At 40.2% G+C, this 18,030-nt stretch overlaps 2 protein-coding genes across 3 annotated transcripts; both read right to left on the bottom strand.

The window, feature by feature from the left end:
• Positions 1-2,364: 2,364 nt before the first annotated feature.
• Positions 2,365-5,641, bottom strand: mreg (melanoregulin). Of its 2 annotated transcripts, XM_034894866.1 has the most exons (6): positions 5,481-5,635; positions 4,985-5,305; positions 4,633-4,795; positions 4,187-4,277; positions 3,941-4,104; positions 2,365-3,386 (listed from the first exon to the last, which is right to left on the bottom strand). In XM_034894866.1, exons 2-6 carry the CDS (start codon positions 5,074-5,076, stop codon positions 3,177-3,179), a joined length of 720 nt encoding a protein of 239 aa, XP_034750757.1. In that variant the 5' UTR covers positions 5,077-5,305; positions 5,481-5,635; the 3' UTR covers positions 2,365-3,176. The 2 variants fall into 2 exon arrangements, with proteins under 2 accessions (XP_034750757.1, XP_034750756.1); XM_034894865.1 differs by having other exon boundaries at positions 4,985-5,641.
• A 633-nt stretch (positions 5,642-6,274) lies between these two features.
• On the bottom strand, positions 6,275-16,099 carry stard3 (StAR-related lipid transfer (START) domain containing 3). Its single transcript, XM_034894835.1, has 15 exons — positions 15,880-16,099; positions 13,423-13,660; positions 13,223-13,300; positions 12,863-12,940; positions 12,701-12,754; positions 12,312-12,429; positions 12,124-12,225; positions 11,954-12,009; positions 11,782-11,874; positions 10,996-11,058; positions 9,931-10,026; positions 9,765-9,844; positions 9,537-9,641; positions 9,313-9,406; positions 6,275-8,289 (listed from the first exon to the last, which is right to left on the bottom strand). Exons 2-15 carry the CDS (start codon positions 13,630-13,632, stop codon positions 8,167-8,169), a joined length of 1,350 nt encoding a protein of 449 aa, XP_034750726.1. The 5' UTR covers positions 13,633-13,660; positions 15,880-16,099; the 3' UTR covers positions 6,275-8,166.
• Positions 16,100-18,030: the final 1,931 nt, after the last annotated feature.

Raw genomic sequence — 18,030 nt, 5'->3', positions numbered from 1 at the left:
CACGACCTTTATAGATGTTCTGTTGCTATTCCTGATCCATGTTGTCACCCTACAATCAGTGTCCAATGTCATTTGACACCAAGTGCTCTGTGTCCCTGTTCCTGAGAACTGGAAGTCCAAACTCTGAGGAGGGGTTAAGGGAAATTGGGATGAAACCCCCCTGATTTTCAAATCATATGCCCAGTCCCCTCTGTCATCATTCAGCACCTTCTACTTCAGCTGGGATTGTGGTGTCAGAGTGGAAAGTATCATGGAGACTCTGCATGGTGATTACATAAACACAGACAGACAGACACACACACACAAACACACACGCACAGGTTATGTCTTTGGAAAGGAGTCTTAATAAGGTTTTGGTCTTGATGTACACAAAGCAGCAAGTGTCACCGCAGTGATGTGGAAAGACAGCAACGATATGCTGTTTTCCACACACAAAGGATAATTCAGGCAGTAGGTTAAATATGTATGCATCAGAAGCACAACACATCTGTTACTTGAAGATAATTGGTGAAAAGCTAGAGAACTTTATGGAGTAGCCGGCTGACTTTAAAATCATAATACAGTTGAGAAGGAGTTTATGCAACAGCTGTGCCTTGTGACAACATCAAAACCCCCTCATTAAATGCCATTACAGTGCACTGCCTCCGCACATCCCCAGTGATTCATTACCCCGGTGACAGAGCGCCACGCAAGCCATAATCAACTCAGGTTACAGACTAGGAAACACACACACACACACACACATCTGACAGTTGTCTGCTGGTGTGATGTTACAACCGATCCCTGACTCTGACTCATTCATCCACATCAGGTACTGATATCACACACACAACATAAATTATCCTAATGATGAGATCAGTCACACTGTCTTTGAATGTGTTTTTCATCAGTTTCACATGTATTCATGAAACAAATGTGCAATCAGCTAAATCTGTGCCAAATGATGACATTAAATCTATGGCGGTCTATGACTGCCATTCCTTTCCACTGACTCCTCATGCCCTGAATATCCAGTGTTAGAGTTAATGCTATTTTCCCTGTCTGTCAAGTATGGTAACATTTTCTTGTAACTTCTCAGTAGGGTGACACTGCTTATTGGTTTGGCGTCAGACGGGAAGGAAGCACACCGTAGGCATCCTTGGGGTCATGCCTCCAGTCATGTTATGACACCATAGCAACGATGAAATGTCACTTTAAAATCCTAGTAAGTCACCATGCAAGGTCCTTCAGTTTTGAGATTCTCTTTTTAGAGTTGACATGACAAAGAGCAATAATAGACTGTAAAAAAAAAGTGGAGACTGCACAGAGTTTTAGTTATAATTTCAGAATTCAGCTTGCTAAAACAGCAAAAGGGCATCAGCTAGCTGTCACCTCCTTGCTGTGTATGGGTGAGTCAAGCCATGCTAGTAAAGCCAGGTGTGTGAAATGGTGTGTAAAGGAGAACAGTGAGGTGAGCCCTGTCACAGTGATCATCACTGTCACAGTCATCTCTCCACCAGCAGCGGGCCACACCAGGCCAAAACAAGTGTTGTGTTGTGTTGCATAACAGCGCTGCCATAGCTGCTGGGAAGTGACATTTAAATGAGCTGTCACAGAGAAAGATACAGGTAGTCGGAGTGAGGGGGGGGGAGAAGGGCAATTGCAGGATAAAACCCAGGCCTGTCAGAAGGTGGTAGAAAAGGCAAAATGTTGCAAGTTTGAGTAATAGAAGACTGAACGAGACCTGACACACAGTGCTTTATTAGCAGCCAAAAGTATCTTCAACTTGACTCTTATGCTTCATACTGGCACCACAGAGTCAATTCCATTGTATTTATAGTATCAAATCATAACAAAAGTTATCTTGAGACACTTTACAGATGAATTACGTCTAGACCACACTATAATTTACAAAGCAACCAACAATTTGAGTAATTCCCCAAAGAGCAAGCAAGTGTCAAGTGTTACCAGCTATTACAGGGGTGTGTGTGGGTGTGTGTTTGTGTGTGTGTGTCAGCAGCCTGGCAAGGTGTTCAAACATGTGCCCTCAAAAGAGTGTCTTACATAACAACAGTAGCAGCAACAACAAGCAGCTGACCACCACCAACACTCCTTTTTCACCAACCCGGGTCTGGTCTCAGGGATGGTCAGACACCGACAGACAGTACAAGGCCAGGATTAACGTATGTCTGTGGATCAGTGTAAGCCAGTCATGGGTACACACAGCCAACATGGTACACAAGAGCACAGTAACAGACTGAAGAAGACCCTCAAAGGAACGTTGTTCTCGTGCCACAGTTTCCTAAACCACTTAATACTCGCTTGACACACAATCCTATTTCAGTTTCGGATTTGCCAATAGTCATGCAAATTCTTCTATTGTTCTTTGTGTAAGTTTTTAGTAAATGGAAACTTCTATCACTTCACATGAGGCAGCCCCAGAGAAGTTATCATACCATGTGACACCGTACAGGCTTTAGGCTGGAACTTTATTTATCATAAACTGGACACAAGAACACATACACAAACGTCAATATGAGCCTAGAAATCTTTCCCATTTTAGGTATTTAATTGCTGGAGGGGAGAAAACACCCTCATGCATTACCTAAAATTCACCTCAGTCACATCCACAACCAATTTAAATGCTTCAACATACTGTACTGTATTTCCATCTGCTATTTTCCCAAATGTTTAAAACTAAATGTAGACTACGAGCTAAAAGTATCAATATACACGTTATTGTGAAACTGTAAGAAAAATCTGATCTCTGGGCTATTTTTTTCAGTCTTCTTACCCATCATGTGATGGAAGGCGTGTTGATAATCATAGGACAAAACATGAAGAGGATCTGCTCAAAGGAACATTGCTACCCTGAAGGTTCACTACAGCTGAACAATCAACAGGCTAAGAACTTCATAAAACACTGTGGTAGACAGAATCAAAGATACAGACATTAAATACCACTGCAACATTTACCAGAACATTTGAAAAAAGTCCTTTTAGATTTTGGCTAGTGAAAATAGAATAAGACTTAAGCTGTGCAGATGTGGGAGAAAAAAAAAATTATTCGGTCTAAAGCGTCCAAGAAGCAGCAACACATTTTAAGTTAAGAGCTATGCATTTCTATCACCCATGTCTCCAGGGTTGATGACTACTGCCCCCTGCCATGGATTTATTATTATTGCAGCCACTAGATCTTAAGATCTGTCACTTAAATTTCCATCATCTCCTCCGCTCTCGTCCTCATCTTCATTGGCTTTTCCGTTCATGGCCTCCACCCTGGCCAGCAGCAGCGGCAGGTTTATGGCAAGGCCCGTCTCCTCCTCGTCAGAATCATCCTTTGGAGGATAGAAGCTCCTGGCCTTTTCCAGAAAATCTTCAGCTATATCTAGATACAGGAGACGATCCTGTGAAGAGGTAAAGAGAGAGTGGAAGTGGTTGAGGCAGCGAAACTGAATGGGATTATTGTCAGAATATGGGTTTGAGAAGGGGTTAGTGCCTTTCACTGCACCACAGGAATTGCATATGTCAACCTATATCACCCAGAGCCTGTGATCTGAACCTCTGGAAGAATCTTGATTCATTTATCTTTTGGCCATTTAAAAATGATAAGATAAGCCTCTGTTGAATGATACCCAATACCTTCTCTGCAACTGTGAGAGAATTCACCATTGCTTCCAGAGTTCTTGCCCCTAGCCTTGGAGACACGGGTAACAGAGGCTAAATGGGATTTTTGGATAGAGAAGTTGCAGTTAGACCTACTAAACAAGACGGCTGCAAAGGAGTTGAGAAAAAGTACCCCTCGTTATGGCATGAAGCACAGGGATAGAGTAAAGAATCCCCTCATTTAGTGTTAGGTCATGATTAGGATGAGTCAAATGTCTACACCAACCAAGGGTGCTTTTTTAGGTCACAGAAAAGGCACTTTTACTTGAGGGATAAGTATGAGTTCAAAATTCACCAAGATTAGTAGATATCTCTCTGGTGGTGGCTCTCTGCTGCTGAAGAGGGAAGTCTCAGTGTGGAGCGTATTAAGCATGGCACGTGCTGCGGGGGCATTACGCATACGGTCATATGAGGCTCCAGCAGACACCGTCAGCAGCGAGTCGGCCTCCGCCGTGAAACCTAGAGAAGAAGGCAAACCATGTCCAGTTACTCTGTATGTAGAAGTGTAAATCTGTCCCACATCTTATCTGTCCAGCGTTACCTAAGTGCTCCATGACCGTCTTCCATTTGTCTCTGACTTCTCGGCGGGTATCTCTCATGGCATCGATGCCAATACTTAGTCTGCGATAGCCCTGAACAAGAAAAGAACAAAAGGTGTAAAAAACTATTTCATTTCTCATAGGAGAGGTTCTTCCAGTCTACTCTCTTGTAATCAGATAATTTCACCATTGCCCTGCTGCCCCATAGCTGGTTTGAAAGAATACGTTTATAGAGCTTAAGATGATTTGTCAGTCATGTTTTCTGTTTTCTAACCTTTTTTGTCTCTTTAGCACCTTCTGTAGTTACATTTCAGACCTTTTTTGCACCAGTTGGAGTCAATTTGAGTTCTTTTTAACAAGTTATTGGTTTCTTTTTTGAAGTTCTGGTTAACATGATTGAGTAAAGCCTCAAGACTATTCTGTGTCAAGAAAGTCCTTCCTCACATACCGTGGATCCCATGCGGGTCTTGTTCCTGGCCTGCAGCAGGCCGTATAGGACCCGGTCATCATCTCTCTCCGAGTGGCTGGGGTCTCCTGGCTCACTCCACAGGTTGGTCTCCTCATCACGACGCTTCTGGACTTCACGGTTAAAATACTCCAACGGATCCTGACTGTTAGCCAACACACACAAGGAATAAATACACTTTCATACATTGGATGTACATCCATAATCAAAAGTGACCCGTGTCAATTACTGTACTTAGTGACATCAGAAAATACATTTTTGGTGCATTGTTCCGTTATGTGTAAATGATGGCACATGATGATAATAGTGTTAAAGTGGCAGGTGGTCTTCCTACGGTAATAACGGTTGCTTTTCCTCATCTTCGTCATCGTCGTCACCACTATCGTAGCAGCAACAGCAGCAGAGCTTCATAAACGCTGAACCCATCTAGAGTCAACGGGTAGTACGTTTTCACAATGGTTGATAATCCAGACGTAAATCAGACTTCAGTTCTTTGAAAGGTAGAACAACTTCCTTGGTTCTTCAAGCAGGAGTAAAGCTGATTCCAGTGGTGAGCCTGGTCTGATGTGTATAAACTCAGCTGTTTTGCTTTTAATTTCACAACGCTTCTGTGCTGTACATGCTCTCTCTTTAGAGAAGAGACCTTATTCACAGCCTATGTATTAAAAAAGAAATTAAGAAAAGGCACGTGTCCCAACATGTGGTCCACTAGAATGAATGTTAACAACCTGGTTTCTCTCTCAGAGGAAGAACATCTGTTAAAAATAATCAGAAAGAAAATGAGGTTAAAAAGAAAGTTACAAAACAAGTCACCGATTCCCAAACTCTACCTAATTTTCAGCTTCCCATTTAAAGGGCCCAGTCAGGGCTCCACATCCATATCATGAGCCGGAGCCTGTCCGGGTAGAGAAGCTCAAGCAGATGGCATCCCAAGGACTGGTGCTTCTCATCAGCCTTACGAAGAGGACAAAGAGCCTAACCCTCATCGATTTAAATAAAACACATTCACACACCCACAGCCTCAGAAGACAGTCACAGCACAATCATGTGAGCTGCTCCATCTCTTGTCCTTGGCAATTGGTTTTTCCCTGAGGACAACAGATCTCCTTTTTAACAGTAGGTCTGATTACACACTCTATATCAATTCTACCACGGCTGTATGAAGGATTATTTAACTTCATTGCATCACTAAGGTCCTGGCTAACCATGAATGTATACATGTGGTAAATGTGAATCTTTGTATGGATTACTTAGAATTTCTGAAAATTTCATTGAATATCTGATTATACAAAAGAAAAATTTTTATAAGAAAAAGCAAGAGCCTGGTTAAGCACTGTGAACACTGCTACAGGCTGACACACATGTGACATAGGCCCAGGTCAAATGGTATTATTGTTCATGACATAAACACCCCCAGGATCCAATGCTGGAACATATACAGGTTGAAATTACCATGATATAAGAGTCATTCAGTATCACATTACAGGGAAGGTAAATAATAATAATATATATATAAATAATTATGTAGGTTGTGTAAAGCATGCATACATACTTTAAAGAAAGAGGTTTATACTAACAACTGGAATTGACGGAAGTTAAATGAAGCTTGGAAACTGGAACTGTCATGAGTTTATATTTTAATTAGACATAAGACACTGGTTAAGACTCAAAAACGGTTGGTCAGTATAGAGTATGTGATAGCTTTAAATTAACATGTTTGATGAATGGTCTATAGACGCATTGAAAATGTTATAAAAAAGCTTTCAAAGAAAACATGTACCCTTAGCAATCTTTATACTCATACAGTATAACTTTGCTGAACGCATTAAGAAGTGATTCAACAGTATAAAATCAATGAAAAGCAAAAGAAAAGGCAGACATGTAATGTGACTATGTTAAAGGCACCAAAACGTTGATCTCATTAACAACATCCTGTCAATACCGTGCTGAATGGCTAAAACCAATCCCCTTAAATTTCTAGCCCCTTGTCTGACTTTTTAAAAGTGAATAATTTCAGACTGTGATCGCAGCATTCAAAATCAACCCGGGCTTACAAAGTAAAAGGCCTCAAGGCCGTGTGGCCATGATGCGGGTGTGATGTGGCACATGACCACATTACACTCACATTCAATCGGTTTGCACCCATGCATATGCCGTTCCAACGTATGAACATTTCAATAAAGTTGTTTCATGGCTTATTTCTCAAGATTGAAAAGCACATGGAGAACAAGTTGCTCTCTTTGGTTCAACTCCACAGAACCAAAGACCAGACCTCAGTCTTTTTAGTTTTCATTACATTCACATTGTTAAATTGTGATTTATATGAATGTACAGACTGTGAAACAAAGCTAAAACTCAAGCTAGAAGTGACATTTCTAATTCATTATCATGCTCAATAATGTAAGAAATTATCAAAAAACATCATTCAGTGCCACATCTCAGGCCAGGAGGGAAGCCAAAACTAAAGTCAATGGAAATCCGTACAGTAATAACTTTTGAAGACAAATAATGAGTCAGCTCTTTCACCATAAGGCCACTACAGGTTATTGGCACCAAAATTTGCTTTAGTTGGTATACAGCAGCCCAATTTATGAACAACATCACCATCATCTTCATTTGTCTTAATGAGCTTGACAATGCATTTGCAGCACATCACCTCATCTGACTGACTGGTTTGACTTCCTGGCTGATCCCAACATGCAAAACAAAAGCAGTATTAAAAACCCTCAGTAACAATTCATTACATGTTAACCAATTTTTTCACCTTGGGATAGAGGATGATGTCGAACCACAGTAGGAGGCTTTCAGTATGTGGCTCAGTGGCATGTCCCTCTAGTGGTGATTAGGTGACACATTTCCCCATCTATTACAGTGTAGAAAAGGAGAATAAACTGTGTGGATATCGCTTTTACCCATTTAAGTTAAGTGTTTGTGTAGAATATGGCTGTGAAGTGTGGATTTCTTTTAGGGCAGGTGCACCAGAAAAACACATTTAAGTTGATACAGTGAAAACATACAAAGAAAATAATTAAAACAAAAGCAGCAAATCAATGTGTGCAGTAAGAAAAGGCTCAGGGAGACAGCTCCTTCATGCCACTGCACCAGTTCTTTTGTAACAAGTGAAACAGATGCCTAAACAGTGACATTCACTGGGATGCTCATACAGGTTTTCTTGTTTCAGTATTGTCCACCCTGCCACAAGACGACTTAGCAGATTCAGGAAGCACAGTACTCATTGCACGGAGAGGGACACAGCAAGACAATTACAGGTCCACATAAAAATATGTATGTGATCACGCTTAAAAAAACAATGTTAAAGTTTAAAGAGGAGGAGGAACATTGTCTTTGAAATCTGAAAAACTCCTCTTTGTGACTGAAGTGTGGTTGCATGTCTCACAAGTGTTCTCAGTCAGGTTAGCACATCCCTTCAGCTGAGGGTACTGCTAAAGCACATTTTTGGGGTCCACAAACAGAAAAGAATAGGGACATCTCTCAGTCAAAGATGTCTCTCCTGTTTTATGTGTGTTGGTGGGAGCGGAACGAGGGCCGCAGCTCAGCGATACGTTGACGTAAATGGGACATGAATTCAAACATGGTGGCCGCCAGACTCTGGTGGATGAGGTAGCGGGGCAGTCGGCCCTGACGAGACACAAACAGTGACTGTTAATTCTGGGCTTCTTACACATAACTTACCTGCACACCTGAAATGTATTTATGAATTTCTTTCATTTTTATCTAAGCTAACAGCATGCTCTATTGATGGCGGTTTGTCGCTCCACCACATAATATAAATATCTCAACAACTATGTTGAGATATTGCTATGGCATTATGTAAAGACATCCATTGGTCCCTAGAGACGCTTCGAGCGTCATTGTCACGTCAACAATTCAATTTGTTCAGTAACATTCCCATCAGCTGCTCAGCAGCTTAAAACGTCCGGTAACACTTTACTTAAAGAGTGAAATGACACTGACACATGAACCATAACCATGATGTGTCCTGCCAAAACCCAACGACACTTACTGAAAGATGTGTCATGTCCTAAACATTTATGACTTGTTTATTATATTTGGCACGTTCATGACAGTCTCATGTCAGTCTGATGTTGATACCTTCAAGTAAAGTGTAAAAAAACTCTGTCTCAGTGTGTTCTGCTATTCAAATGTTCATCCTTGTTATTTATATGTAAATACATTCTATGCCTGTCCAAGCACCTTTTAGTTTTCCTTTTCTCTTTTTTGTCTTTCAAGTAACCTTGTCTACGCTCCCTATCTGCTTTGTTTTAGGTTGGTTTTAGTTGTAGAGCAGGCGCACATGTACTGAGAGGTTTATGTCTCGATGCAGAGGTCCAGGGTTCGATTTCCTGCATGTCTTCCCCCTCTCCCTCCCCTTTCTCACCTAGCTGTCCTATTAAATAAAGGCGGAAAAGCCCAAAAGCTTATCTTAAAAAAAAAGAGCTATATAAAAAAAAAATATTATTTCTTTTACTATTATAATAGTAGAATTACTGATTGAGTCATGTTCAAAAACCTCTTCTTGCTCTATTCGCATTCTTTTTTATTACAGAACATTTGAATTTAACAATCTTCAAGGCAAAGATGATCCCATCCTGCCTCAAATTACATAAAGTGGCAGATTAACTGAAGGGTGTATCTTCTCACCTTCAAGTCTGTGTTGAGGACCCAGATGAAGGTGCAGACGGACGGGTTACTGCTGGATTTGAGCACCACAAATCCTCCTGGACCGTTCTCTCCTCTGAGGCCATCAATAAAAAAAAAAAAAAAAAAAAAAAAAAAAGGTAGGAGAAATGACAGAGAAATTTAAGAAATTAAACTAAACACAACTTCACTTTTGTCAAATTTTGTCCCGATGTTGATAATCTCACCTGACGTAGCGACCGCTTGAAGGTTTGCCGTCGTGGTCAGTTGCCATGCCGGCAGACAGGTAGCAGTCTCGTTTGCGTTCCACCCGTCGAACATTAACAAAGTCCCTGAAGGAAAGAAAATCAAATCGGTCCGTCAATTTACTTTATTTCAGAACTGCCGTCTGCATGAAAATGAGGAGACGGAAAATAAACAGCCACGTATTGAAGCGGTATGCGGTGCTGATGTACCTCGCAGACACAACTCCCCCTGCAGCTCCAGAGGACACATCATATGATACTAGAGTGTTGTCGTCAACCCTCTGAAGGATCTGAGGAGAAGGCAGACAGCACTGTTAAGACTGCGGCACAACACAATGAAAAATATTCTGAAACAAGAGTAGAAATACATTGTCACCTGGCAGGCGGAAACAGTTCTGTTCCACTGGACCATCTTCTCTGGTTGCAGAATTACCTCCTGATACACAAGCTCAGCAGAACACTGCATAAAGGCCTGGACAAAAACAACAATACACAAACATTACAAAACGCCTCCTTTAAACTTGTCTTAGAATGGGATTTCCCGCCGTAACACTTTTATTTGATCACTTTTTAATCACACTTCAGTCACAAAGCCTTAGCCTTTCAAAGTTAACTAGCTAGTAAAGAGAAAGATTGTACTTATGCGCATCATAGTTTCTATGGACATTTTTAGAATCAACACACTGCTGATGCCTGCTGTTCAAGAAAAAGGAGAGAAAAAACCACGACAACACACAGGCCATTTCATTAAACACAGCATAAGTGTGTCTAAAACTCAAATGAATGTGAGGCTGTGTTATGACCAGGCCTAGTTTATCATTTAGGTGACTATCATTAGCATCTTAAACAACCTTCAGATATGTGGCATCCTGTAAATAGCAGGTTTCCTTTGACTATCTCTCTGGGAAATTGTCCCTGCTAAAGGAACTCCTTTGTAATGTGAGTCCAGTTGCTCTGAAGCTAGTAGAATAACACCAGGAAGTCTCTGTAATGTCTGATTTAACACCACATTAGCCTCGATTATTTCATCACAGTGACGTCTAGTGGTTGTTTAAATACAGTACATACATGTCCACTAGCTGCACAGTGTACTTAACTTAGTTACGGCAGTGTTTAAAAGGATTGTGAAAGCTGCACTGATACAGCCTGACCAACTCTTTACAGTTACAATAATGTAGTATAAAATCAGTCATAAAACATAGAAGCCAATGAGAATGAATATGGCATTAAACATATGCTATATTCAGTCTTATTTTTATATACTATATGGCATTAAACAGCTTGAAAAAAACACTTGATAGTAGTTTACAAATGTGAAAATATTCATGTAAAATGGCAAAAACAGTATTATTGGTCTAAATGAGCTGGACTTGGTTTACTACTGAAGCATGTGTCTTGGTGAGACACGGTTTCACAATGAATACACAAAGCGCTGCTGTACCTTCAGAATGAAAGTCTTCCCATGGAATGGGATCTCTAAAGTGTAGACACAGTCTCCCATGTCCTGAAATGAAAGAAAATACTGTTAGCAGGATGATTAGTTCTCTTTTGTTTCTGTGTATCTAAGGAAAACTGAAGCAAAATACTCTTTACCTATTTGGTGGTAAAATACAGATGGCCTTTGTTATTGAAAATGTCAGATTCAGACAAGAACTACAAATAATTCCTGCAGTGAATGTTTGATTAGTGTTCTATCTGGGTCCAAGCTGCTAAATGATGTTTCACAGAGTTCAAAGTCTCACTGAATCTGCTTCTCCTATCAGCAAAGAACCATGTCCAAATTACTGAATTACCTACATAGCAAGTATGTGATCCATCTAAGCAGTACGTTATAGTTTTCCTACTCTAAAAGCCCATCTGGGCCTTTTATTTCTCTCCAAACAAGCAACTTAACTGGATCCATATTGGCTTAACAGTACAGCCTGACCAGTACTGGATTGTCAAAGCTGATGCCGATACTGAGAGTTAAAAAAGATCTGATAAAGATGTGTCAGCCAATAATATTTTTTCATCTTCAACATTGACACATAACCCAAGGGAACCAGGGACTAACTCAGGATGCCATTACTCCACCAATGAATAATAAACTGAATGTTGAGGGCAGCCTTTTTAAAGAATTATGACCAAGATACATACTGAGCATTTTACAGTGTAAAGTCAACGTGTCAGTGCAAGACACTTCTGTACTGGACAGATCAAATATGTTGAAGCTAAATTATTCACTCACATTGTTTTTTTCATACTTCCAGTTTTCCTCCTGGGCTAAGATCTGCTCGACCACAGACATGGCCTCACGACCCTGTCTGACATACTCCTTCTCCTGGAACAAGAGTGAGAAGAGGAACGATCAGTCACGATCCGGTGAGAAGTATAGAGACTCCTCAGACTGATGCAGGTACCTGTGTCGTGACAGCTTTGCGTCCAAGACCCTCCTCATCCAGATCCTCTTCAGATCCTGCAGACACGGGTTCAGAGCCAAAATTCAGATTGTGGCTCAAATACAGGAAGTAATAAACCCACTAAGGGCTGATTAAACAAGGACCGATCACAACAGAGGGGGAGACATCACCTGCGACGGATTCAGGTGGAGAGTAAAACTGTCCGTCTGAAACAGCGCGGGGGTAGATCATGGGGGCTCGTTCACAGGCTGCGTTCACCACTGCCAGGTAGGCTAATGTCAAAGAAGGAAAATAGTTTAAAAAAGGAGAAAGATGTTGGGGATGTTGTGTTCAAACTTGTAGGAAATCTTTCTCTCACCTCTGTCGTCGTCTGCCTCCTGAGTGAGCACCTTGAAGTCAAGGAACCAGGTCTCCAGCCAGGCCACCACAAACGAAGTGATGGGAATCACATAGCCAAAGGCATTCTGGGAAAGGAGCTATGTAGAGACAGAAACCACGTACCAATAAGAGAAGTGGTTGTATTTCATGTTGTTACTTCCCTATTGTTGAATATAAAAAAGAACAAGAGCTGTAAAAAGGTTCCTCTAACAAATCATAAGTTGTGAGTCTCAGCTCATCGTCAGGTCACACAGCAGTCTTACTGGCACTAATACAATATTGAAAAAGTCTCTGTGGTTTTGAATGATAGGCATCAACCACATGTACACAACTGTAAAAATGTAGCAGAGGCAGGAGGGGGACACTCACACTAGATACGATGACCTTAACAACGAGGAAGACGCTGGTCACTAGAGTGGTAACCTGTGGAGGAAGGACGAGTTATGTTATTATTCACATCCAGATCTGCTAATAAGAGATATTACATTATTTCATTAGTGTGTGTGCTTCCCTGGGCCTTAGCTCACTTACCGCAATTACCCACCAATGCTTCAACCGAAAAGCAGCGTAACCCACTTGTAGACACAGGAAACGAAACAAGGCAAGCAGCTGAGACAAGGAGGAAGAAAGAAAAGAATATAAAAAGAACCACAGGCATTTAAAATGATCATGTGGTTCAGGCATGTTGACTTATGTTAACATATCTTCCTCTTGTGTCAATACATTTTATGATAAATGATAAAACTTGGACAGCTCGTTCACATACTATAATACAATATATTCCTGGTCAATAAATAAATAAATACATTATAGGTTAAACATGAGTATATTTCTGCTCATTCTACATAGAAATGACATGAAATGTTCTCAGAGATGGATTGACCCACTTACAAAGATGTCAAAGAAGGAAGATCTGTAATCATAAAGGACAACCTCACTTTTTAAGCGGTCCCAGATTGAGCTGGAGATCTGCAGGAGAACAGAGCAGAGTCCAATCAGTCTTAACCTGTCACTGCTGGAGCAGACAGGACATAAACCATGTCTGTAAAAACACCACTACCAAAATAACTCACACTCACACGCGCACTCACATTCAGCTCAATAATCCACAAAAGGGAGATGAAGAGCAGATCGAATGTCACAAAGAGACAGAAGGTGCGGCGGACGTCAGAGATGGCCTTGCGTTCTGCGGGTGGTAACAGGTACGGGGAAGGGAGGGACAGCGATGTAGAGTAGGAAGCGTTCAAGGAGGCGATGGCAGGGAGGCTGCCCCCAAGCTCCCCATAGTCTCCACCCGGCATTCCTACAAAGAGACAGGAAACTCCGCCCCTGTAAAAAGGGAAATAAAGTCCTTTTGTATTAAGCAAAAAATGGAGAGAATGTGCATAACAAGGGCTATAAATCACACACCTTTTGCCCAATAAGGATATAACAACCCCTTTAAAGCTGTGCATATAAACCAGTTTATACTGAGTCCGATATGTGCTACAGCAACACCTTAACAATGAAACGTGTTTACATTAAGGAATGCTCACAATACTCTAACATTTATATTTAAAGATTAAGATCCAATACACACGTTTGTATCTGTCTTGTCTTCATCAAGGCAATATCTAAAAAAAATGTTTGATGAACAAAACATTTATTAAAGAGTTATGCCACGTTTTATTTTAATAAACCTGCTTTTACTAGTCTGCACCGTGTGTGTGTTTGTGTGTTTGCAAAATGGAAGAAAAGATAAGGGCAGAGAAAAATTCCTTGTTCCTTCGCTACTGTTGCTGCTCTGCGTTCAGTCTCATGACTTTCCTCAACCTTTTTACGTGGTTTAAGATCCAAAAATACACCTGATCCATTTGTTATATTTAGATGTGGATTTTTAAAATATATTTTTGACAATCTTTGTATGTTTGTTGCTACATTATATATAGATACCTTCTCTAGCACCTTCTCTAAGAGGCTCCAACAGCTTCGATGTTGCACGGACCGCTACAGGAAATCACTCCTACCACAGGCAATACAACTTTTTAACACTTCATCCCTGGGTGCTAGAGAAGAATCTGACACTGCACTAAGTGCAACCTGCACAATTAGTTTACTTACATATTTATCATACTATTTAAGTAGTTACACATTTTTGTATTCCCAGCTTGTTTATATTCAAATATTTGTTCTTGTATTTTATTCCTTTTATTGTTTCATGTTTATTGTATACTAGTATTTCATTTATATTTATATTCTGTGCTGTGTTACATATTTGGCTGCTGTAACACTATAATTTCCCATTTGATTGGGATCAATATATATATATATATATATATATATATATATATATATATATATATATATATATATATATGAGGTTAAGGTATCATTGTTAGCCTCTCTACATAAATAAACACAGTCCAACTGTCTTTTGGCCAACCGTCATCTACATTAAAGAACAATATTTATCCACTGAAGATATTATGATGTTATGCCATAAAACAACCAACTCCATGACACTGAGACTACGATCGGAATCTGAACTACCAAAAATATTTTGTGTCCTTTGTGTAGATAGATTATTTGTGCTACTGTATGTATACATACAGGGTTGGACGGGGGGAATTGTTGGGTGTCTGTAAACTATAGAGTGGTTGACTATACCTAATCCATCTTTCCTGAGATCATTTCGGTTAGGATTCGACACTAAACAATTACAAAACAAAACAAAACTGAATTAAAACGCACATTTAACTGTCAAGTGTATCTTAGTGCTGAAGCCTTTATTGAAGTCTGCTTGCACTTTGGAATCAGACTGTTGTCAGAATAATTGCTTGTAACAGAAAGACAGTCTGTTCTGTGTCAACAAGTTTGACCATTAGACCATCGGTTACCCAGTGAATCCCTATCAGACAAGGCTGAGTGGCTTTCAATTGTCTCATGACCTAGGTTAGCAAGCTAGCTAGCTAGGTAGGTATTTCTAGACTATTGACTTAATGTTGACAAGCATCATGAGACATAACCGGTTTATCTACTTATCTAGAAAGACCATTCCTCCACGTTTGGATAGGACATCTTTAAATCTTTAAAATTCAGATTAAATTGTGTTGTAGCGTTTTTAGACCGCAGTAACTTAGCTAGCTACTACTCCCCCCCCCCGCCCCTCACTTCTGCTAAAAAACAAACAACTTGTCTGCTTGTACTTTAGCATGATTGTGTCAGGCAAGCTAACACGCTAACGTTCATGCCCCTGTTGACCAACGTTACCAGTAAAACAAGTCAGACCAAAAAGAATCACTAGTATCATCACTAGTATCGCTGGTGCTTTTACAGATAACTCGTGTAAATAACCGGTGTGATGAAGCGAAGAGACGAGGCTATGTGTGCGACCACGGTTAGCTTAATGTTAACGTTACACCGTGAAGAAACATGTCACAAAGACATCACGTCTCAAGTGAACAGCTACAGAAAGTAAGGCTACGAAGCAAGGAATAAAGTTAACATAACCCCACTTAAAACTTGTTCATAAAAACACAAACTTAAAGCACTAATCTATCTAAACGTACTTGATTTACCGCATCATCGTCATCGCCTGCCTTCCGGACCCGGGGCTGACCTTTCAAAGATTGAATATCGCCGCAAGATGGTTTTTCTTCTTCTTCTTTGAGGTTTTACCATAGTTGGTGTCCACAATGTTGCATTACTGCCTCCTTCAGGTTTTACTCTGCCTCAGTGTCCATTTCATTCAACCCGTCTTTTTATTCCAGTCACTTAAAAAAAAAACTACGCACTTGCTACTTCAAAGCGCTGTGACGATAGGTCTGGGAATTTACCATAGTCTCCGCCAACATTGTGCTCTGCTCTCAGTATTCCTTGCTATGTAATAGTGTCACCATTTCTTTCCCTTCCTGTGTAAATTCTCTACATGACAGGAGGAAATGTTCACCCTTTCCCGCCTCGTTTTATGGGCTACAGTTTGCCCCTAGCACAAATCACAAAGTATAAAAAGTAATATAAAAAATAAGTTATTATTACTTACTCTTAACTGTTTTGTTCCTCTAACAATAGCCTACTTCTTAACATGGGCCTGCCTATACTTTTTTTGGATTTGTATTGCGTTATCCCAAAGCTTCGCTGAAAGATGTGTCACTGCCTCGCTTCAAAACAAGCCTTCATTGTAAATGTGATAAATGGACTGTATATAGCGCTTTTCCGGTCTTAACAACTACTCATATGGCAGTTTTCCATAGTACTGGAACCATTCACACACATTCATTCACTGTGGCCGAGGCTCCCGTACAAGTTGCCACCTTCTCATCAGAAGAACACTCACACACATTTACAGTCCGAGGGCGCAGCATCGGGGGAAACTAGGGGTTCAGTGTCTCGCCCAAGGACACTTCGACCTGGGACTGCAGGGTTAAGGGATCAAACTAACAACCTTCTGATTATTTGTGCATTTTAAATGTATTTTGGGTGAATAAAATTGATCACAATCTCATACAAAACTCACAATTTCCTTAGGGAAAAAATGGCATTGTCTAAGAAGCAGCAAACAATCAGAGTGCGTCTAAATCGTCATAAAGAATGCAAATTAGCCTACTGAGTTCCTTCAAAATCAGTGTTTCTCCCCATAATAATTGCATTACATTGCTCCCTCATATTGCCATTTATCTACTTGTGTTTGTGTTATTGTTTATTATTTTCATATGGTAAAGCTCATTTAAAAAGCATATTCCAGAAGATAGTGAGCTGTTCTGTTTGCTTTTGGCGATTACTGTAATTGACTTGAAGGTTACAATAACTGCGTTTATAATCACGAGCTGCCCTCTGGTGGACAAAGTGCATAACTATATCCCGACGATTGTCAGTTTTATTTTGAAGGTTTTTAACCGGAAGTATTACCATGTTACCCTTCTAGCTTGATGCTAACGAGTAGTTACTCAATGTGACCGCTAGAGGAAAAACACATGCTCTGTTAAAATGTTACTTCGACGTACATGGGTTGAAGCCATGCGGTCTATGGTTGAAGCCATCTATGGTTGAAGCTATGGTTATATGTTGTAACAGCAGCTAGTTAACGGTAATACTTATATGCCATACAGTCAGTCACTAAAAGCTTATACATACTTTCAAAATAAAACTTTCATAATTTACACTGATGTAGTTACACACTATGACCACCGGAGGACAGCATAGTCATGATTATAATCGCTCTCATCCATAAACTGTTAATATTTACGGTATGCTCACATGCCACCTTCCAATTTGAAGAGAGTACAGGCAGAATAATATTACCATTCTAAGAGGCAGACACAAAAAAACTCTCACTTCCGGTAAGGACATTCGAAAATAATCTTGTACACACCGGTATGCACATTTTTACGGGAATAGATATGTTAATCAAAACACCATCGTCATTTTAAAGCCGAACTGCCGTTGAAAGATGTAGGCTCCTATCAATGTCTCAAATTAACACGCCAAAAATCACGTGACGCTACCATCTCGATTATAACCATAGACTGTATATTAACAGTCTATAGTTATACTTATATCAATATGTATACAGTCTATGGGTTATACCAGAGACGGTATCCATGTTTACAATAGGATCTTTGGATTTACTGACGCGTTAAAAAAAAAAAAAAAAAAAAAAAAAAGCAAGAGAAGAAACTCAATTGTACTTCCGGTTACGTAAGAAAATAGAATATGCTATT

Source organism: Etheostoma cragini, chromosome 15 (assembly GCF_013103735.1).
Source record: "Etheostoma cragini isolate CJK2018 chromosome 15, CSU_Ecrag_1.0, whole genome shotgun sequence".
NCBI lineage: Eukaryota > Metazoa > Chordata > Actinopteri > Perciformes > Percidae > Etheostoma > Etheostoma cragini.
The sequence above is the reverse complement of the archived record's forward strand: the minus strand, read 5'-3'. Positions and strand labels throughout refer to the sequence as shown.

Excerpts from the sequence above, each read along its gene's own strand:
- mreg (XM_034894865.1), bottom strand. The coding sequence starts at position 5,076 with ATGGGTTCAGCGTTTATGAAGCTCTGCTGCTGTTGCTGCTACGATAGT. Across the intron at positions 4,796-4,984 it reads GAAAAGCAACCGTTATTACC|TCAGGATCCGTTGGAGTATT; the intron begins GTAGGAAGACCA and ends GTTGGCTAACAG. Across the intron at positions 4,105-4,186 it reads GACGGTCATGGAGCACTTAG|GTTTCACGGCGGAGGCCGAC; the intron begins GTAACGCTGGAC and ends CTTCTTCTCTAG.
- stard3 (XM_034894835.1), bottom strand. The coding sequence starts at position 13,632 with ATGCCGGGTGGAGACTATGGGGAGCTTGGGGGCAGCCTCCCTGCCATC. Across the intron at positions 12,010-12,123 it reads TCCACCTGAATCCGTCGCAG|GATCTGAAGAGGATCTGGAT; the intron begins GTGATGTCTCCC and ends CCGTGTCTGCAG. Across the intron at positions 8,290-9,312 it reads TCCTCAACACAGACTTGAAG|GGCCGACTGCCCCGCTACCT; the intron begins GTGAGAAGATAC and ends GTGTCTCGTCAG.